Source organism: Pseudophryne corroboree, chromosome 6, assembly GCF_028390025.1.
Source record: "Pseudophryne corroboree isolate aPseCor3 chromosome 6, aPseCor3.hap2, whole genome shotgun sequence".
NCBI classification, from domain to species: Eukaryota; Metazoa; Chordata; class Amphibia; order Anura; family Myobatrachidae; genus Pseudophryne; species Pseudophryne corroboree.
Window position 1 is genome coordinate 797,373,018 of NC_086449.1, and position 22,316 is coordinate 797,395,333.

At 48.1% G+C, this 22,316-nt stretch overlaps 1 protein-coding gene across 2 annotated transcripts in view; it reads left to right on the top strand.

The window, feature by feature from the left end:
- SMC1B (structural maintenance of chromosomes 1B) overlaps positions 1-22,316 on the top strand; it is a 619,466-nt gene that overhangs the window by 367,728 nt on the left and 229,422 nt on the right. For both annotated transcript variants that reach the window (XM_063928898.1, XM_063928897.1), the window contains one exon: positions 21,327-21,443. In XM_063928898.1, the coding sequence (XP_063784968.1) occupies positions 21,327-21,443 (117 nt within the window). The remainder of the gene's footprint in view (positions 1-21,326; positions 21,444-22,316) is intronic.

Here is a 22,316-nt window from a genome sequence, read left to right on the forward strand (position 1 = left end):
TTTCCAGATGATTCCCCTCACTGATTTTTCCAATAGATCTTACCGATTCTCCTCTGGACGGGGAGGTAGTACAAGAGTTGGGTCAGGATCTGGACATTGTCCTGCTGTCCCTGTCACACACAAAAAAAACTTATTCAAGCTTTTTTGTGCTTCTGAGACCGGACAGCTCGGTCAGAACAATCCTGAAAAGATTTCTACTTAAGAAGTTGAACTACAAGATGGAATCTCTCAGGGTAGGGATCTCCAACCTGTAAAGAAGAAAGAGGGTTTAAATGCGGTTGCATCCGCATTAAGCTTACCTGGGTTTGCTATTCAGGATTGTCATTGCCATTTCACCGGAGTGATGACAGTATGATGGTTTTCCTTCAATAGTAAGAGCCATTATTATTCTGTACTGGGACGCTTTCCTGACTACGGCGAGGTCTAGAAACAAGTGGTACAAATCGTGTTTTTTTTCTCTGACAGGCTTCAACACAAGAATCACTGTTGATCCCGACGACACAGATGTCGGAGTTGGGAATAAGATTAGATACTGAACTGTTGTGAGTTTGTTTTTTCCTGTGGAAAGAGATCTGAGGATCCAGAGTCGGATCAGATTTGCAACAGTGTAAACCCATCAATACGTTCCGTTGATGAAGAAGATGGTTGCGGCCTACGAGGCCATTCGGTGAGCTGGTCAAATGCCAGAGTGGTTTGCGGGGCCAGTTGGACATGTGGTCCGGGTCTCACCTGCACATGCACCGGAAAATAATCCTATTTTCCAGGACCAGGATTTCTCTCCTGTGGGGGCTTCACAGTTCTCACCTCCTAGAGGGACGAAGGTTCGGGATCCAGGATTAGATCCTGGTGTCCATGGATACAAGTCTATGAGGCTGGGGAGCAGTCTTTCCAGGGGAAAAGGTCAAGCCGGGTTGCTTGTCTGCAATAAATATTCTTGAATTAAGAGCTATTTACAACGGAACATCTTCTTCGCGATCTGCCCGTCTTAATTCTGTCGGAGTAAGCCGCAAGCGCGGAACAAGGAGCAAAGCGGCAATGACAGAAGCCGCAAAAGTTTTCCGCTGGACGAAAACAACGGAAAAATACACTTCCTCAGCAGACACAATCTACATCCGGGAGAGTGGGGTCTTCATCAAGAAGTTTTCACAGAAGTGACAAGTCTTTGGGGAATTCCTCAATTAGACATGATGGCGTCTCGCCTCAACAAGAAACTTCAGGGATATTGTTCCAGGTCAAGGGACACTGAAGCACTGGCAGTGGACGCCCTCGTGACACCGTGGGTGTTTCAGTCGGTATATGTGTTCCCTCCACTTTCACTCTTTCCGAAGGTGATAAACATAAGAACAAAGGTTCAGGCGATCTTCATTGTTCCGGTCTAGCCAAGGAGGGCTTGGTATCCAGATCTTCAAGACTTATTCATAGAAGATTCCTGGCCTCTTCCTCTACGAGAGGACCTGTTACAGCTAGGACTGGGCGTGTATTAAGACTTACCGCGGCTGCGTTTGACGGTATGGCGGTTGAACGCCATATCCTAGCCCGAAAGGGTATTTCCGGTGAAGTCATTCCCACATTGCTTCAGGCTAGGAAAGGAGTAACGGCGAAGCTCTACCACAGTATTTGGAGGGAGTATGTGTCTTGGTGTGAATCCAAGAAGGCTCCTACGGAAGAATTTCAGCTGGGTCGTTTTCTCCATTTTTTGCAAGTAGGTATGGCTGCAGGCCTAAAGTCAGGCTCCTTTAAAGTGCAGATTTCGGCCTTATCAATTTTTCTTTCAAAAAGAATTGGCCACCCTTCCAGAAGTTCAGATTTTCGTAAAAGGGGTGCTGCACATCCAACCTCCATTTGTGCCCCAGTTGCACCATGGGACCTTAACGTGGTGTTGCAGTTTCTTATGTCACACTGGTTGGAACCTTTACGAAAGGTTGAGTTAAAATTTCTCACTTGGAAAGTGGTCATGCTGTTGGCCTTGGCGTCCGCAAGGCGGGTGTCGGAATTAGCGGCTTTGTCTCATAAGAGCTCTATTTGATCTTCCATGTGGATAGAGCGGAATTGAGAACTCGGCAACAATTTCTGCCGAAAGTGGTTTCTGCGTTTCACATGAACCAACCTATTGTGGTGCCTGTGACTACTGAAGCTTTGGCTGATTCGAAGTCTCTCGATGTAGTCAGAGTTTTGAATATTTATGTCGCCAGAACGGCTCAGATTGGGGAAACAGAGGCTTTGTTTATCCTGTATGCTCCCAACAAATTTGGGGTTCCTGCTTCTAAGCAGACTGTTACACGCTGGATGCGATTCGGCATGCTCATTCTAAGGCTGGATTGCCGTTACCGAAGTCGGTGAAGTCCCATTCTACCAGGACGGTGGGCTCTTCTTGGGCGGATGCCCGAGGAGTCTCGGCGGTTCAACTTTGCCGAGCAGTTACTTGGTCGGGTTCAAACACTTTTGCTAAGTTCTACAAGTTTGATACCCTGGCTGATGAGGACCTCATGTTTGCTCAATCGGTGCTGCAGAGTCGTCCGCACTCTCCCGCCCGGTCTGGAGCTTTGGTATAAACCCCATGGTCCTTTTGGAGTCCCCAGCATCCTCTAGGACGTATGAGAAAATAGAATTTTAATACCTACCGGTAAATCCTTTTCTCTTAGTCCGTAGAGGATGCTGGGCACCCGTCCCAGTGCGTACTGTATCTACAGCTATTGGTGGTTACACTCATGTGGTGTTTCTTTTCAGTCAAGTCTGTTGCTGAAGTTATTCATGCCAAGGCATGCGGTATGCTATTATTGGTCGTGTTTACACACAGGTTGTGTTACATTTTTGGTCAACATATTGCTATATATTTCTCTGACGTCCTAGTGGATGCTGGGTACTCTGTAAGGACCATGGGGAATAGACGGGCTCCGCAGGAGACTGGGCACTCTAAAAGAAAGATTAGGTACTATCTGGTGTGCACTGGCTCCTCCCTCTATGCCCCTCCTCCAGACCTCAGTTAGAATCTGTGCACGGCTCGAGCTGGTTGCACACTAGGGGCTCTCCTGAGCTCCTAGAAAAGAAAGTATTTATTAGGTTTTTTATTTTCAGTGAGATCTGCTGGCAACAGACTCACTGCAACGAGGGACTTAGGGGAGAGAAGCGAACCTACCTGCTTGCAGCTAGCTTGGGCTTCTAGGCTACTGGACACCATTAGCTCCAGAGGGATCGACCGCATGGAACTAGCCTTGGTGTTCGTTCCCGGAGCCGCGCCGCCGTCCCCCTTACAGAGCCAGAAGCAAGAAGTCCGGAAAATCGGCGGCATGAAGACTTCTGTCTTCACCAAGGTAGCGCACAGCTGTGCGCCATTGCTCCTCATACACACTTCACACTCCGGTCACTGAGGGTGCAGGGCGCAGCAATAAAAACACCTTGGCTGGCAAAACAATCACAATATATAGCCCCAGAGGCTATATATGTGATAATTTCCCCTGCCAGAATCCTTAAAAAAGCGGGAGAAAAGTCTGCGAAAAAGGGGCGGAGCTATCTCCCTCAGCACACTGGCGCCATTTCTCCCTCACAGCTCCGCTGAAAGGAAGCTCCCTGGCTCTCCCCTGCAGTTTACACTACAGAAAAGGGTAAAAAAGAGAGGGGGGGCACTAAATTTAGACGCAGTAAATATTATAGCAGCTATAGGGGACATAATTCAGTTTGTCCCTGCATTATATAGCGCTCTGGTGTGTGCTGGCATACTCTCTCTCTGTCTCCCCAAAGGGCTTCTGTGGGGTCCTGTCCTCTGTTAGAGCATTCCCGGTGTGTGTGCGGTGTGTCGATACGGCTGTGTCGACATGTTTGATGAGCAAAATTATGTGGAGGCGGAGCAGATGCCTATAGAAGTGATGTCACCCCCTGCGGGGCAGACACCTGAGTGGATGGTTTTATGGAAGGAATTACGTGCAAGTGTCGACTCCTTACACAAAAAATTTGACGACATGCCAAATGCGGGACAGCCGGCTTCTCAGCTCGTGCCTGCCCAGGTGTCTCAAAGGCCATCAGGGGCTCTAAAACGCCCGCTACCTCAGATGGCAGACGCAGATGTCGACACGGATACTGATACCAGTGTCGACGACGATGAGTCTAATCTAATGTCCACTAGGGCCATTCGTTGCATGATTGAGGCAATGAAAGAGGTGTTACACATTTCGGATATAAACCCAGGTACCACTAAAAAGGGTATTATGTTTGGGGAGAAAAAACTACCCGTAGTTTTTCCCCCATCTGAAGAATTAAATGAAGTGTGTGAAGAAGCGTGGGCTTTCCCCGATAAAAGATTGGTAATCTCTAAAAAATTACTAATGGCGTTCCCTTTCCCGCCAGAGGATAGGGCACGTTGGGAAACACCTCCTAGGGTGGATAAAGCGCTCACACGTTTGTCTAAAAAGGTGGCACTTCTGTCTCCGGATACGGCCGCCCTGAAGGAGCCTGCGGATAGAAAGCAGGAGGCGATCCTGAAGTCTGTATATACACACTCAGGCATTATACTTAGACCAGCTATTGCGTCAGCATGGATGTGCAGTGCTGCCGCTGCATGGTCAGATTCCCTGTCAGAAAATATTGACACCCTAGACAGGGACACTATTCTGCTAACCATAGAGCATATAAAAGACTCAGTCTTATACATGAGAGATGCACAGATGGAGATCTGCCGGCTGGCATCTAAAATAAGTGCATTGTCCATTTCTGCTAGGAGAGGCTTATGGACTCGGCAGTGGACAGGGGATGCAGATTCCAAAAGGCACATGGAAGTTTTGCCTTATAAGGGTGAGGAGTTATTCGGGGATGGTCTCTCGGACCTAGTTTCCACAGCAACAGCTGGGAATTCAGCATTTTTACCCCATGTTCCCTCACAGCCTAAAAAAGCGCCGTTTTATCAGGTACAGTCCTTTAGGACCCAGAAAAACAGGCGAGGAAAAGGCGGGTCTTTTCTGTCCAGAGGCAGAGGTAGGGGAAAAAGGCTGCAACAAACAGCTGGTTCCCAGGAGCAAAAGTCCTCCCCCGCTTCTTCCAAGTCCGCCGCATGACGGTGGGGCTCCACAGGCGGAGCCAGGTACGGTAGGGGGCCGCCTCAAAAATTTCAGCGATCAGTGGGCTCGCTCACAGGTGGATCCCTGGAACTTTCAAGTAGTATCTCAGGGGTACAAGCTGGAATTCGAGGCGTCTCCCCCCCCGCCGTTTCCTCAAATCTGCCTTGCCAACAACTTCCTCGGGCAGGGAGGCTGTGCTAGAGGCAATTCACAAGCTGTATTCCCAGCAGGTGATAGTCAAGGTGCCCCTACTTCAACAAGGACGGTGTTACTATTCCACACTGTTTGTGGTACCGAAACCGGACGGTTCGGTGAGACCCGTTTTAAATTTGAAATCCTTGAACACATACATAAAAAAATTCAAGTTCAAGATGGAATCGCTCAGGGCGGTTATTGCAAGCCTGGACGAGGGGGATTACATGGTATCCCTGGACATCAAGGATGCTTACCTGCATGTCCCCATTTATCATCCTCACCAGGAGTACCTCAGATTTGCGGTACAGAATTGCCATTACCAATTCCAGACGCTGCCGTTTGGACTGTCCACGGCACCGAGGGTGTTTACCAAGGTAATGGCGGAAATGATGATACTCCTTCGAAAAAAGTGAGTTTTAATTATCCCGTACTTGGACGATCTCCTAATAAAGGCGAGATCCAGGGAGCAGTTGTTGGTAGGAGTAGCACTATCTCAGGAGGTGCTACACCAGCACGGTTGGATTCTGAATATTCCAAAGTCACAGCTGGTTCCGACGACACGTCTACTATTCCTGGGAATGATTCTGGACACAGTCCAGAAAAAAGTGTTTCTCCCGGAGGAGAAAGCCAAGGAGCTGTCATCTCTAGTCAGAGACCTCCTGAAACCAAAACAGGTGTCGGTGCATCACTACACGCGAGTCCTGGGAAAGATGGTGGCTTCTTACGAAGAAATTCCTTTCGGCAGGTTCCATGCGAGAATCTTTCAGTGGGACCTGTTGGACCAATGGTCCGGATCGCATCTTCAGATGCATCGGCTAATAACCCTGTCTCCAAGAACCAGGGTGTCTCTGCTGTGGTGGCTGCAGAGTGCTCATCTTCTAGAGGGCCGCAGATTCGGCATACAGGACTGGGTCCTGGTGACCACGGATGCCAGCCTTCGAGGCTGGGGGGCAGTCACACAGGGAAGAAACTTCCAAGGACTATGGTCGAGTCAGGAGACTTCCCTACACATAAATATTCTAGAACTAAGGGCCATTTACAATGCCCTAAGTCAGGCAAAACCCCTGCTTCTACACCAGCCGGTACTGATCCAGTCAGACAACATCACGGCGGTCGCCCATGTAAACCGACAGGGCGGCACAAGAAGCAGGACGGCAATGGCAGAAGCCACAAGGATTCTCCGATGGGCGGAAAATCACGTGCTAGCACTGTCAGCAGTGTTCATTCCGGGAGTGGACAACTGGGAAGCAGACTTCCTCAGCAGGCACGACCTCCACCCGGGAGAGTGGGGACTTCATCCAGAAGTCTTCCAACTGATTGTAAATCGTTGGGAACGGCCACAGGTGGACATGATGGCGTCCCGCCTAAACAAAAAACTAGAGAGATATTGCGCCAGGTCAAGAGACCCGCAGGCGATAGCTGTGGACGCTCTAGTGACACTGTGGGTGTACCGGTCGGTTTATGTGTTCCCTCCTCTTCCTCTCATACCAAAGGTACTGAGGATAATAAGGAGAAGAGGAGTAAGAACTATACTCATTGTTCCGGATTGGCCAAGAAGAGCTTGGTACCCGGAACTTCAAGAAATGATGTCAGAGGACCCATGGACTCTGCCGCTCAGACAGGACCTGCTGCAGCAGGGGCCCTGTCTGTTCCAAGACTTACCGCGGCTGCGTTTGACGGCATGGCGGTTGAACACCGGATCCTGAAGGAAAAGGGCATTCCGGAGGAAGTCATTCCTATGCTGATTAAAGCTAGGAAAGAAGTAACCGCAAACCATTATCACCGCATATGGCGTAAATATGTTGCGTGGTGTGAGGCCAGGAAGGCCCCAACGGAGGTATTTCAGCTGGGCCGTTTCCTGCACTTCCTACAGTCAGGGGTGACTATGGGCCTAAAATTGGGTTCCATTAAGGTCCAGATTTCGGCTCTATCGATTTTCTTCCAGAAAGAACTGGCTTCATTGCCTGAAGTTCAAACTTTTGTTAAGGGAGTGCTGCATATTCAGCCACTTTTTGTGCCTCCAGTGGCACCTTGGGATCTCAACGTGGTGTTGGATTTCCTAAAGTCACATTGGTTTGAGCCACTTAAAACCGTGGAATTTAAGTATCTCACGTGGAAAGTGGTCATGTTGCTGGCCTTGGCTTCGGCCAGGCGTGTATCAGAATTAGCGGCTTTGTCATGTAAAAGCCCTTATCTGATTTTCCATATGGATAGGGCAGAATTGAGGACTCGTCCCCAATTTCTCCCTAAGGTGGTATCAGCCTTTCATCTGAACCAACCTATCGTGGTGCCTGCGGCTACTAAAGACTTGGAGGCTTCCAAGTTGTTGGACGTAGTCAGGGCCCTGAAAATTTATGTTTCCAGGACAGCGGGAGTCAGAAAGACTGACTCGCTATTTATCCTGTATGCGCCCAACAAGTTGGGTGCACCTGCTTCAAAGCAGACTATTGCTCGCTGGATCTGTAGTACGATTCAGCTTGCACAATCTGCGGCTGGACTGCCGCATCCTAAATCAGTGAAAGCCCATTCCACGAGGAAGGTGGGCTCTTCTTGGGCGGCTGCCCGAGGGGTCTCGGCTCTACAACTTTGCCGAGCAGCTACTTGGTCGGGGTCAAACACATTTGCTAAATTTTACAAGTTTGACACCCTGGCTGAGGAGGACCTAGAGTTTGCCCATTCGGTGCTGCAGAGTCATCCGCACTCTCCCGCCCGTTTGGGAGCTTTGGTATAATCCCCATGGTCCTTACGGAGTCCCAGCATCCACTTAGGACGTCAGAGAAAATAAGAATTTACTCACCGGCAATTCTATTTCTCGTAGTCCGTAGTGGATGCTGGGCGCCCATCCCAAGTGCGGATTGTCTGCAATACTTGTATATAGTTATTGCCTAACTAAAGGGTTATTGTTGAGCCATCTGTTGAGAGGCTCAGTTGTTATCATACTGTTAACTGGGTATTGTATCACGAGTTATACGGTGTGATTGGTGTGGCTGGTATGAGTCTTACCCGGGATTCAAAATCCTTCCTTATTGTGTCAGCTCTTCCGGGCACAGTATCCTAACTGAAGTCTGGAGGAGGGTCATAGTGGGAGGAGCCAGTGCACACCAGTAGTCTAAAGCTTTCTTTTAGTTGTGCCCAGTCTCCTGCGGAGCCGCTATTCCCCATGGTCCTTACGGAGTCCCAGCATCCACTACGGACTACGAGAAATAGAATTACCGGTGAGTAAATTATTATTTTCTGCCAGGAGGGTATTATGGACCCGGCAGTGGACAGGTGATGCTGATTCTAAAAGGCACATGGAGGTTTTGCCTTATAAGGGTGAGGAATTGTTTGGGGATGGTCTCTCGGACCTCGTATCCACAGCAACAGCTGGGAAATCGACATTTTTACGTCAGGCTCCCTCACAACCTAAGAAAGCACCGTACTATCAGGTACAGTCCTTTCGGCCTCAGAAAAGCAAGCGGATCAAAGGTGCTTCCTTTCTGCCCAGAGGCAGGGGGAGAGGAAAAAAGCTGCACCAGACAGCCAGTTCCCAGGAACAAAAATCCTCCCCTGCTTCTACTAAGTCCACCGCATGACGCTGGGGCTCCACAGACGGAGCCAGGTGCGGTGGGGGCGCGTCTCCGGAACTTCAGCGACCAGTGGGTTCGCTCACAGGTGGATCTCTGGGTTCTACAAGTGGTATCTCAGGGATACAAGCTGGAATTCGAGGCGTCTCCCCCTCGCCGTTACCTCAAATCAGCCTTGCCAGCTACTCCCCAGGACTGGGAGGTAGTACTGGCGGCAATTCACAAGCTGTACCTCCAGCAGGTGAAAATAAAAGTTCCCCTCCTTCAACAGGGACGGGGTTACTATTCCACAATGTTTGTGGTACCGAAACCAGACGGTTCGGTGAGACCCATTCTAAATTTGAAATCCTTGAACACTTATATAAGGAAGTTCAAGTTCAAAATGGAATCGCTCAGGGCGGTTATTGCAAGCCTGGAAGAGAGGGATTACATGGTATCACTGGACATCATGGATGCTTACCTACATGTCCCCATTTACCCACCTCACCAGGAGTACCTCAAGGTTGTGGTACAGAACTGACATTACCAATTCCAGACGTTGCCGTTTGGTCTGTCCACGGCACCGAGGGTGTATTCCAAGGTAATGGCCAAATTGATGATACTCCTTCGAAAGAAGGGAGTTATAATTATCCCGTACTTGGATGATCTCCTTATAAAGGCGAGGTCCAAGAAGCAGTCGTTGATCGGAGTAGCACTATCTCAGGAAGTGCTACAACAGCACGGCTGGATTCTGAATATCCAAAAGTCGCAGCTGGTTCCTACGACGCGTCTGCTGATATTGGGCATGTTTCTGGAAACAGAACAGAAGAAGGTGTTTCTCCCGGAGGAGAAGGCCAAGGAGTTGTCATCTCTGGTCAGAGGCCTCCTGAAACCAAAACAGGTGTCGGTGCATCATTGCACGCGAGTCCTGGAAAAGATGGTAGCTTCTTACGAAGCAATTCCCTTCGGCAGGTTCCATGCAAGGAACTTTCAGTGGGACCTGTTAGACAAGTGAGGATCACATCTTCAGATGCATCGGCTGATCACCCTGTCCCCGAGGGCCAGGGTGTCTCTGCTGTGGTGGCTGCAGAGTGCTCATCTTCTCGAGGGCCGCAGATTCGGCATTCAGGACTGGGTCCTGGTGACCACGGATGCAAGCCTCCGAGGTTGGGGAGCAGTCACTCAGAGAAGAAATTTCCGAGGACAATGGTCGAGTCAGGAGACTTCCCTACACATAAATATTCTGGACCTAATGGCCATTTACAATGCCCTAAGGCAAGCAGAACCCCTGCTTCAAAACCAGCCGGTGCTGATTCAGTCAGACAACATCACGGCTGTCAAGGCGGCACAAGAAGCAGGATGGCGTTGGCAGAAGCCACAAGGATTCTCCGATGGGCGGAGTATCACGTGCTAACACTGTCAGCAGTGTTCATTCCGGGTGTGGAAAACTAGGAAGCAAACTTCCTCAGCAGGCACGACCTCCACCCGGGAGAGTGGGGACTTCATCCAGAAGTCTTCACGCAGATTGTGAACCGTTGGGAACGGCCACAGGTGGACATGATGGCGTCCCGCCTCAACAAAAAGCTAAAAAAGTATTGCGCCAGGTCAAGAGACCCTCAGGCGATAGCTGTGGACGCACTAGTGACACCGTGGGTGTACCAGTAGGTTTATGTGTTCCCTCCTCTTCCTCTCATACCCAAGGTACTGAGGATAGTAAGTAAAAGAGGAGTAAGAACTATACTCGTAGTTCCGGATTAGCCAAGAAGAACTTGGTACCCAGAACTACAAGAAATGATCTCGGAGGACCCATGGCCTCTTGTCTCTCAGACAGGACCTGTTACTGCAGGGGCCCTGTCTGTTCCAAGATTTACCGCGGCTGCGTTTGAAGGCTTGGCGGTTGAACGCCGGATCCTAACGGAAAAGGGCGTTCCAGATGAAGTGATTCCTACGCTGTTAAAGGCTTGAAAAGACGCTGCCTGAAGTTCAGACGTTGTTAAGGGAGTGCTGCATATTCAGCCCCTTTTGTGCCTCCAGTGGCACCTTGGGATCTCAACGTAGTGTTGGTTTTCCTAAAATCACATTGTTTTGAGCCACTTCAGAACGTGGAGTTGAAGTATCTCACGTGGAAAGTGGTCATATATATATTTGGCCTTGGCTTCGGCTAGGCGTGTGTCAGAATTGGCGGCTTTGTCATGTGAAAGCCCTTATCTGATCTTCCATAGGGACAGGGCAGAATTGAGGATTCGTCTCCAATTTCTCCCTAAGGTGGTATCAGCGTTTCATTTGAACCAACCTATTGTGGTGCCTGCGGCTACTCGGGACTTGGAGGACTCCAAGTTGCTGGATGTAGTCCGGGCCCTGTAAATCTATGTTTCTTGGACGGCTAGAGTCAGAAATACTGACTCGCTGTTATCCTGCATGCACCCAACAAGCTGGGTGCTCCTGCTTCTAAGCAGACTATTGCTCGCTGGATCTGTAGCACGATTCAACTTGCACATTCTGTGGCTGGACTGCCGCATCCTAAATCAGTAAAAGCCCATTCCACGAGGAAGGGGGCTCTTCTTGGGCGGCTGCCCAAGGGGTCTCGGCATTACAACTTTGCCGAGCTGCTACCTGGTCGGGGTCAAACACGTTTGCAAAATTCTACAAGTTTGATACCCTGGCTGAGGAGGACCTTGAGTTTGCTCATGCGGTGCTGCAGAGTCATCCGCACTCTCCCGCCCGTTTGGGAGCTTTGGTATAATCCCCATGGTCCTTACGGAGTACCCAGCATCCACTAGGACGTCAGAGAAAATAAGAATTTACTCACCGGTAATTCTATTTCTCGTAGTCCGTAGTGGATGCTGGGAGCCCGTCCCAAGTGCGGACTCTCTGCAATACGTGTATATAGTTATTGCTTAACTAAAGGGTTTTGTTATGAGCCATATGTTAATGAGGCTCATTTGTTGTTCATACTGTTAACTGGGTATAGTTATCACAAGTTGTACGGTGTGATTGGTGTGGCTGGTATGAGTCTTACCCTGGATTCCAAATCCTTTCCTTGTAGTGTCAGCTCTTCCGGGCACAGTTTCCCTAACTGAGGTCTGGAGGAGGGGCATAGAGGGAGGAGCCAGTGCACACCAGATAGTACCTAATCTTTCTTTTAGAGTGCCCAGTCTCCTGCGGAGCCCGTCTATTCCCCATGGTCCTTACGGAGTACCCAGCATCCACTACGGACTACGAGAAATAGAATTACCGGTGAGTAAATTCTTATTTTTTCATGCCGTCGGCTGGTGTTCTATTGAATGCCACGTTCTGCGGCATGTTCGAGGTGTAAGCTGGTATGACACTCACCGTGTTTAAACAATAAATTCTTTCCTCGAAATATCCGTCTCCCTGGGCACAGTTCTCTAACTGGAGTCTGGAGGAGGGGCATAGAGGGAGGAGCCAATTCACACCCATTCAAAGTCTTATAGTGTGCCCATGTCTCCTGCGGATCCCGTCTATACCCCATGGTCCTTTTGGAGTCCCCAGCATCCTCTACGGACTAAGAGAAATATATATATACATAAAACAATGGCCCTCATTCCGAGTTGCTCGCTCGCTGCTATTTTTAGCAGAATTGCTAATAGTCTAATATCCAGCAGTTCTGCGCATGCACAGCAGGGCGCACGTGCTAAGCAATTTTACACAAAACTGTGCTATTTTACTCACGGGCGAACAAAGCTTTTCAATCGCTCTGCTGATCGTAGTGTGATTGACAAGAAGTGGGTGTTTCTGGGCGGAAACTGGCCGTTATCAGGGAGTGTGCAAAAAAACGCAGGCGTGCCAGGTAAAAACGCAGGAGTGGCTGGCCGGACGCTGGGCGTGTTTGTGACGTCAAACTAGGAACCAAACGGACTGAGGTGATCGCAATCTAGGAGTAGGTCTGGAGCTACTCAGAAACTGCAAGGAAATACTTAATAGCAGAATTGCTAATCTTTCGTTAGCAATTCTGCTATGCTAAGATACACTCCCAGAGGGTATCATTAAAGGTGAAAAATAAGTTTCTTAACTCATAGCAGCAAAACACTCATAGGACCTCTGAAAGACCTTTGTGAAAACTTGTAAAGTGCTTAGTGATACTGTGCAAGCGGGATTTGCGCGATAATTCTAGTCGGCAAAAGTGGTGATATGTATAGGAGAAAATGGAAAAATCTTTTTGTACCCCCCAAAAAAGCAAAACTAATACAGATTGAGTATTCCATATCCAAATATTCCGAAATACTGAATATTCCGAAATATGGAATTTTTTGAGTGAGCTAGTGAAACCTTTGTTTTCTGATGGCTCAGTGTACACAAACTTTGTTTAATACACAAAGTTATTAAAAATATTGTATTAAATGGCCTTCAGGCTGTGTGTATAAGGTGTATATGAAACATAAATGAATTGTGTGAATGTACACACACTTTGTTTAATGCACGAAGTTATTACAAATATTGGCTAAAATTACCTTCAGGCTGTGTGTATAAGGTGTATATGAAACATAAATGTATTCAGTGCTTAGATTTAGGTCCCATCGCCATGATATCTCATTATGGTATGCAATTATTCCAAAATACGGAAAAATCCGATATCCAAAATACTTCTGGTCCCAAGCATTTTGGATAAGGGATACTCAACCTGTATATTGATAAAGCTAAATATTTATCTTATATAATACCCTTTATGAGGTCTAAGAACACTGTACGCTATCTACGTATGAAGTACCGTAATGGTACGCACGTTGCGTAACAATCGCTTAGCCGTAGTCGAGACGCTCAAGCGTCACGTTCGCTCACGGCCAAGAGATCACTGGCAGGCACGCTATTGGCTGTTGACTAACGTAATGATTCGCTATAGCGTAGCGGACGCTCGGGACCACGAGGAGATCACCAGCGGTGCTGATGCTCAAAATGTTAAACCTTTATATCTAAACCATAAACAATGAAATATGCTGTAAAACCTTAGTGTAGAGATAGGGTGTAGATGCAACCTAGTGTAACCTTATTAACTTAAAAGCTGTTTGAGCGTCACCGACGCTCTGAGAATACTAGACACTATAAGAAATACACAGATACCTGGGCTTAGGGTCCAACGCCTAATATGTATATATTTTGAATGATAAACTTGCAAAAGAATTAATACAAATACAAATCATACACTACAATATAACATAGACTACCTAACCAGCTAACTACACAGGAAATATAATACACTTACTATTTAAAGGAAAATAAGAGAGAAAGAGGAGAAGGGAGAGGGAGAGAGAGATTGGCCCACAATAACAAGAAGATCAATATAGTTGCGGAGAAACACTTACGCACAAGGGGAAACGATCGCATGCGCCTCGATATCCAGCTCCCGATTATCAGCAATGAGAACCGTTGAAGAGAGTGAACTGGATATGGTCGGCTTACCTATTTATGCCCCACACACAATACAATTCAAGGGTCCCTACAATCTCTTTGTTCATTGGACACAGGAATTCGGCTTCGCATTATAACAAAAGGTCATAGGTTGATTCATACAGGTGGGCTGTGACTGCTTCCAACTGTTCAGGTGGGTGGGACACTGAGTTTCCCGCCGCATGACTAAATAAGAACAAATAATAGTAAATGGACATAAACTTCTTATGTCCATAACTATTCGCACGAGCGATTAATCCGCTCCAAACCAACACCGGAATATTGCTATTTAAATACTCTTCCGATGGGTACCAAACACCACTGTATGACCCCTGTTAGACCCTTCGTACAATACAAAGAGGGATCTCTCTGTTCAGGAACATGCTATGTTAACTAAACTTTCAGAATCTATCAAAGGGACCATGATCTACAAAATACATTATATAGTGAAAATATGTAACGATTGAGTCGCACGCTACGATCACATAAACTCTACCGTAAATACGCATACCGTGCGCCTGCGGGTGCCCGCGACTGTGAGTATGCGCACGTACGGGAGAGCGCACGCATGCGCAGCACGGACCTGTGTGAGGTGCAAATATGGTAGTGTGCATAGAGATATTTTTCTGACTTTGACAATAGGAAAGCATTATTGAAGTCTATTATTGGTTATAATAAAACTATTTGGTGTAATTAACGTGTCACAATATGCATTCTTTCTCTAACGTCCTAAGTGGATGCTGGGGACTCCGTAAGGACCATGGGGAATAGCGTCTCCGCAGGAGACTGGGCACAACTAAAGAAAGCTTTAGGACTACCTGGTGTGCACTGGCTCCTCCCACTATGACCCTCCTCCAGACCTCAGTTAGATTTCTGTGCCCGGCCGAGCTGGATGCACACTAGGGGCTCTCCTGAGCTCCTAGAGAGAAAGTATATTTTAGGTTTTTTATTTTACAGTGAGATCTGCTGGCAACAGACTCACTGCAGCGAGGGACTATGGGGAGAAGAAGCGAACCTACCTAACTGGTGGTAGCTTGGGCTTCTTAGGCTACTGGACACCATTAGCTCCAGAGGGATCGAACACAGGACCCGACCTCGTCGTCCGTTCCCGGAGCCGCGCCGCCGTCCCCCCTTACAGAGCCAGAAGCAAGAAGGTCCGGAAAATCACACTCTAGTCACTGAGGGTGCAGGGCGCTGGGGGGGGGCGCCCTGAGCAGCAATAAAAACACCTTGGCTGGCAAAACAATCACAATATATAGCCCCAGAGGCTATATATGTGATAAATGTGATAAATACCCCTGCCAGAATCCATAAAAAAGCGGGAGAAAAGTCCGCAAAAAAGGGGCGGAGCTATCTCCCTCAGCACACTGGCGCCATTTTATCTTTACAGTGCAGCTGGAAGACAGCTCCCCAGGCTCTCCCCTGTAGCTTTCAGGCTCAAAGGGTTAAAAAGAGAGGGGGGGCACTAAATTTAGGCGCAATATTGTTTATACAAGCAGCTATTGGGGGAAAAATCACTCAGTTATAGTGTTAATCCCTGCATTATATAGCGCTCTGGTGTGTGCTGGCATACTCTCTCTCTGTCTCCCCAAAGGACTTTTTGGGGTCCTGTCCTCAGTCAGAGCATTCCCTGTGTGTGTGCTGTGTGTCGGTACGGCTGTGTCGACATGTGGGATGAGGAAGTTTACGTGGAGGTGGAGCAGAGGCCGATAAATGGGATGTCGCCCCCTGTGGGGCAGACACCAGAGTGGATGGATAGGTGAAATGTATTAACCGACAATGTCAACTCCTTACATAGAAGGCTGGATGACGTAAAACAGATGTGGGACAGCCGGCTTCTCAGCCCGCGCCTGCCCAGGCATCTCAAAGGCCATCAGGGGCTCAAAAAACGCCCGTTACCTCAGATGGCAGACACAGATGTCGACACGGAGTCTGACGAGGTTGAGACATATACACAATCCACTAGGAACATCCGTTACATGATCTCGGCAATGAAAAATGTGTGACGCATTTCTGACATGAACCCAAGTACCACATAAAAGGGGTTTTATTTTTGGGGAGAAAAAGCAGCCAGTGTTATGTTCCCCCATCAGTTGAATGAATGAAGTGTGTAAAGAAGTGTGGGTTCCCCCGATAAGAAACTGGTAATTTCTAAACAGTTACTGATGGCGTACCCTTTCCCGCCAGAGGATAGGTCACGCTGGGAGATATCCCCTAGGGTGGAGAAGGCGCTCACACGTTTGTCAAAAAAGGTGGCACTGCCGTCTTAGGATACGGCCACCTTGAAGGAGCCTGCTGATAAAAAGCAGGAGGCTATCCTGAAGTCTGTATATACACACACTCAGGTTCTATACTGAGACCTGCAATTGCCTCAGCAAAATAGTGCTGCTGCAGCGTGGTCTGATACCCTATCAGATGATATTAATACCCTAGACAGGGATAATATTTTGCTAACATAGAGCATTTTTAAAGACGTCGTCTTATATAGGAAGGATGCACAGAGGGATATTTACCGGCTGGCATCCAGAATTAATGCAATGTCCATTCTGCCAGGAGGGTATTAGAAACCCGGCAGTGGACAGGTGATGCTGCCTTTAAAAGGCACATGGAGATTCTGCCTTATAAGGGTGAGGAATTGTTTGGGGATGGTCTCTGGGACCTCGTATCCACAGCAACAGCTGGGAAGAAAATTTTTTACCTCATGTTTCCTCACAAAAGCCTAAGAAAGCACCGTATTTTCAGGTACAGTCCTTTCGGCTTCAGAAAAGCAAGCGGGTCAAAGGCGCTTCCTTTCTGCACAGAGACAAGGGAAGAAGGAAAAAGCTGCTCCAGGCAGCCAGTTCCCAGGATCAAAAATCTTCCCTCGCTTCCTCTGAGTCCACCGCATGACGCTGGGGCTCCACAGGTGGAGACAGGTGCGGTGGGGGCGCGTCTCGGGAACTTCAGGGACCAGTGGGCTTGCCCACAGGTGGATCCCTAGGTTCTGCAAGTAGTATCACAGGGATACAGGCTGGAGTTCGAGGCGACTCCCCCTCGCCGTTACCTCACATCAGCCTTGCCTGCTGCCCTCGGAGAAAGGTAGTACTGGCGGTAATTCACAAGCTGTACTTCCAGCAGGTGAAATCAAGGTACCCCTCCTTCAACAAGGCCGGGGTTACTATTCCAAAATGTTGTGGTACCGAAACCAGACGGTTCGGTGAGACCCATTCTAAAATTGAAATCCTTGAACACTTATATACGAAGGTTCAAGTTCAAAATGGAATCGCTCAGGGCGATTATTGCAAGCCTGGAGAATTTCAGGGTATCGCTGGACATCAAGGATGCTTACCTGCATGTCCCTATTTACCCTCTTCACCAGGTGTACCTCAAAATTGTGGTACAGGATTGTCATTACCAATTCCAGACGTTGCCGTTGGTCTGTCCCCGGCACCGAGGGTATTTACCAAGGTAATGGCCGAAGTACTTATCCCGTACTTGGACGATCTCCTTATAAAGGCGAGGTCCAGGGAGCAGTTGTTCGTCGGAGTAGCACTATCTCGGGAAGTGCTACAACAGCATGGCTGGATTCTGAATATTCCAAAGTCGCAGCTGGTTCCTACGACGCGTCTACTGTTTCTGGGTATGGTTCTGGACACAGAACAGGATAAAAAGGGTTTCTCCCGGAGGAAAAGTCCAAGGAGTTGGCGTCTCTAGACGGAGACCTCCTAATACAAATACAGGTGTCGGTGCATCAATGCACGCGAGCCTTGGGAAAGATGGTAGCTTCTTACGAAGAAATTCCATTCGCCAGGTCCCATGCAAGGATCTTCCAGTGGGATCTGTTGGACAAGTGGCCCGGGTCGCATCTTCAGATGCATCGGCGGATAACCCTGTCTCCAAGGGCCAGGGTGTCGCTGTGGTGGTGACTGCAGAGTGCTCATCTTCTAGGGGGCCGCAGATTCGGCATACAGGACTGGGTCCTGGTGACCACGGATGCCAGCCTTCAAGGCTGGGGGGCAGTCACACAGGGAAGAAACTTCCAAGGCCTATGGTCAAGTCAGGCTAGACCCCTGCTTCAACACCGGCCGGTGCTGATCCAGTCAGACAACATCACGGTGGTCGCTCAGGGAAACCGACAGGGCGGCACAAGAAGCAGGATGGCGATGGCAGAAGCCACAAGGATTCTCCGATGGGCGGAAAATCATGTGTTAGCACTGTCAGCAGTGTTCATTCCCAGAGTGGACAACTGAGAAGCAGACTTTCTCAGCAGACACGACCTCCACCCGGGAGAGTGGGGACTTCATCCAGAAGTCTTCCAAATGATTGTACACCGTTGGGAAAGGCCACAGGTGGACATGATGGCGTCCCGCCTCAACAAAAAGCTACAAAGATATTGCGCCAGGTAAAGGGACCCTCAGGCGATAGCTGTGGTCGCTCTGGTAACACCGTGGGTGTACCAGTCGGTGTATGTGTTCCCTTCTCTGCCTCTCTTACCCAGGGTAATGAGAATAATAAGAAGGAGAGGAGTAAGAACTATACTCATTGTTCTGGGTTGGCCAAGAAGAGCTTGGTACCCAGAACTCCAAGAAATTATCTCAGAGGACCTATGGCCTCTGCCGCTCAGACAGGACCTGCTGCAGCAGGGGGCCTGTCTGTTCCAAGACGTACCGCGGCTGCGTTTGACGGCATGGCGGTTGAACGCCGGATCCTGAAGGAAGAGGGCATTCCGGAGGAAGTTATCCCTACGCTATTTAAAGCTAGGAAAGAAGTGAACGCAAACCATTATCACCGCATATGGCGGAAATATGTTGCGTGCTGTGAGGCCAGTAAGGCCCCAAAAGGAGGTCGATTTCTGCACTTCCTACAAGTCAGAGGTGACTATGGGCCTAAAATTGGGTTCCATTAAGGTACAGATTTCGGCTCTATCGATTTTCTTCCAAAATAGAACTGGCTTCACTGCCTGAAGTTCAGACTTTTGTTAAGGGAGTGCTGCATAGTCAGCCCCCGTTTGTGCCTCCAGTGGCACCGTGGGATCTCAACGTAGTGTTGGATTTCCTGAAGTCGCATTGAGTTGAGCCACTTAAATCCGTGGAGCTACAATACCTCACGTGGAAAGTGGTCATGCTGTGGGCCTGGGCGTCGGCCAGGCGTATATCAGAATTGGCGGCTTTGTCATGCAAAAGCCCTTATCTGTATTTTATATGGATAAGGCGGAATTGAGGACTCGTTCCCAATTCCTTCCTAAGGTGGTATCAGTTTTTCATGTGAACCAACCTATTGTGGTGCCTGCGGCTTCTTGGGACTTGGAGGATTCCAAGTTTCTGGACGTAGTCAGGGCCCTGAAAAATATATGTTTCCAGGACGGCTGGAGTCAGAAAGACTGACTCGCTATTTATCCTGTATGCACCCAACAAGCTGGGTGCTCCTGCTTCTAAGCAGACTATTGCTCGCTGGATCTGTAGCACGATTCAACTTGCACATTCTGCGGCTGGACTGCCGCACCCTAAATCTGTAAAAGGCCATTCCACGAGGAAAGTGGTCTCTTCTTGGGCGGCAGCCCGAGGGGTCTCGGCTTCACAAATTTGCCGAGCTGTTACTTGGTCGGGGTCAAACACTCTTGCAAGAGTCTACAAGTTTGATACCCTGGCTGAGGAGGACCTAGAGTTTGCTCATTCGGTGCTGCAGAGTCATCCGCACTCTCCCGCCCGTTTGGGAGCTTTGGTATAATCCCCATGGTCCTTACGGAGTCCCCAGCATCCACTTAGGACGTTAGAGAAAATAAGATTTTACTCACCGGTAAATCTATTTCTCGTAGTCCGTAGTGGATGCTGGGAGCCCATCCCAAGTGCGGATTGTCTGCAATACTTGTATATAGTTATTGCCTAACTAAAGGGTTATTGTTGAGCCATCTGTTGAGAGGCTCAGTTGTTATCATACTGTTAACTGGGTATTGTATCACGAGTTATACGGTGTGATTGGTGTGGCTGGTATGAGTCTTACCCGGGATTCAAAATCCTTCCTTATTGTGTCAGCTCTTCCGGGCACAGTATCCTAACTGAGGTCTGGAGGAGGGTCATAGTGGGAGGAGCCAGTGCACACCAGGTAGTCCTAAAGCTTTCTTTAGTTGTGCCCAGTCTCCTGCGGAGACGCTATTCCCCATGGTCCTTACGGAGTCCCCAGCATCCACTACGGACTACGAGAAATAGATTTACCGGTGAGTAAAATCTTATTTTTTTCTGCAAAATAAGTGCTCTTATTAAACTTGGAGTATATAAAAATGGGTAAAAGTATATATTTAGGCCATTTTAGGGTACCTTTTGAAAAAAAAAAAAAAAGTGGAAACAGACCGATTACTCCCACCTGCAAATCTAAAAACACTTGTCCCACTCATAAAGAACCCCAATATACATGTCCCCCATTTTCCATCACTTTGCACATTTTCACCCCAAAAATGACATGTCATTGGCTAATTAAAAATAATGAAAAACTTCAAAGTGCCTTATTAGTCATTCAGGGGGGAGTACCAGGGGTTCAGAACCAAATCCTGACATTGTTAGCTTAAAATAGGGATTTTGCACTACTTATCACCAGCTCAGAGATGGTGAAGAGAAATCTGTGATAAACTCTATGGAGACTTATCGCCGCTAATAGGATACAGATTTATGCATTTGCAATAATTTATTGTGAAACCATGATATCACGGCTAATAGGATACCCACCTTAGCCTTCTTTGTATTGAAAAACCACCCGTTGTATTACAGAAGAAAGGTGATAGTGGAGAGAGTAGAGATGATTATTCCTAGATCAAGGTGTAAGAGAGTTATTTGTTGGTGTTATTTTTACTGTTTAGTCCTTTTGGAAGAGCACGTTACAGGAGATATCATTATTCTATTATATGAAGGTCTGATTTTTCTTTAGCCTCAGTTCTAAAAATAATTACATGTATTTGATATGTAAATGAAGGGCTTGTGTCTGTTTTACTATGTGTTTGGAATAAAAACGAGATGGCTGAATCCACCTTATGTTTGGCCTGTCTCCTGCCCATGTGGCCATTCCAGCTCCGAAAACTTTAAGGTTTTACAATGGCTCTAAATTAGTGAAAGGGGAATAGGAAAATACACACTCTTTAACACATTTCTGTTATCTTTTGCAGGAAAGATCTAAGCTAGAAAGTGAGTTCTTGAATTTTGATTCTCAGCTTGCGATGTTAATGGAGGAACTTGAAGGACGAAGAGTGAACATTGAAGATATTGAAGAACAAATGAATAAGGTGGATACATTGATCTTAAATTACTTTTTCTCTTATGTCCTAGAGGATGCTGGGGTCCATTTTAGTACCATGGGGTATAGATTGTTCCGCAGGAGCCTTCGGAACTTTAACACTTTTCAACAGTGTGAACTGGCTCCTCCCTCTATGCCCCTCCTCCATACCTCAGTTTAGAAAATGTGCCCAGGAGACTGGATGCACACTAGTGGAGCTCTACAGAGTTCTGCTAGAAAAATACTTTGTTAGGTTTTTTATTTTACATGGAAGCTGCTGGCAACAGCTTCCCTACTTCGTGGGACTTAGGGGGGGGGGGAGTAGGAACCAACTTCTCAATTAGTTAATGGTTCTGCTTCCGCTGACAGGACACCATTAGCTCCTGAAGGGTACTAAACACTGCCCAAGCCTGGCCAGCGTTCACTCCCACAGCACTGCCGCCACCCCCTAACAGAGCCAGAAGTCAGAAGGCTGGTGAGTATATTACCGCAGTCCTGCAGAGAGGAGATCCTCCGGTTATCGTTGGCGGCAAAAAAGGTACAGCGCAGCGGCTGAAGCTGCGCGAGCATGCATTGCAAAACACACACAGGGTGCAGGGCACGGAGGGGGGCGCCCTGAGCTGCATGGAAATTCCTTACTCTCACTGGCAAAATGGTAAATACATGTATAGCCTCTGATTTGCAAACCCCAGCCAGTATAAAAATCATTGTAGCTGAGGTAGGAAGGCGTGGCTTCTCCTCAGACTTGTCAGACACTCACTGCCATTTTCTCATGCAGGGTCACAGATAAAAGCTGACAGACACTGTTCCTCCTCATAACAAATGCGGAAACAAGAACCAGGGTGTTATAGAGGGGGGGGGGGGGGGAGTGTTTATTACATTA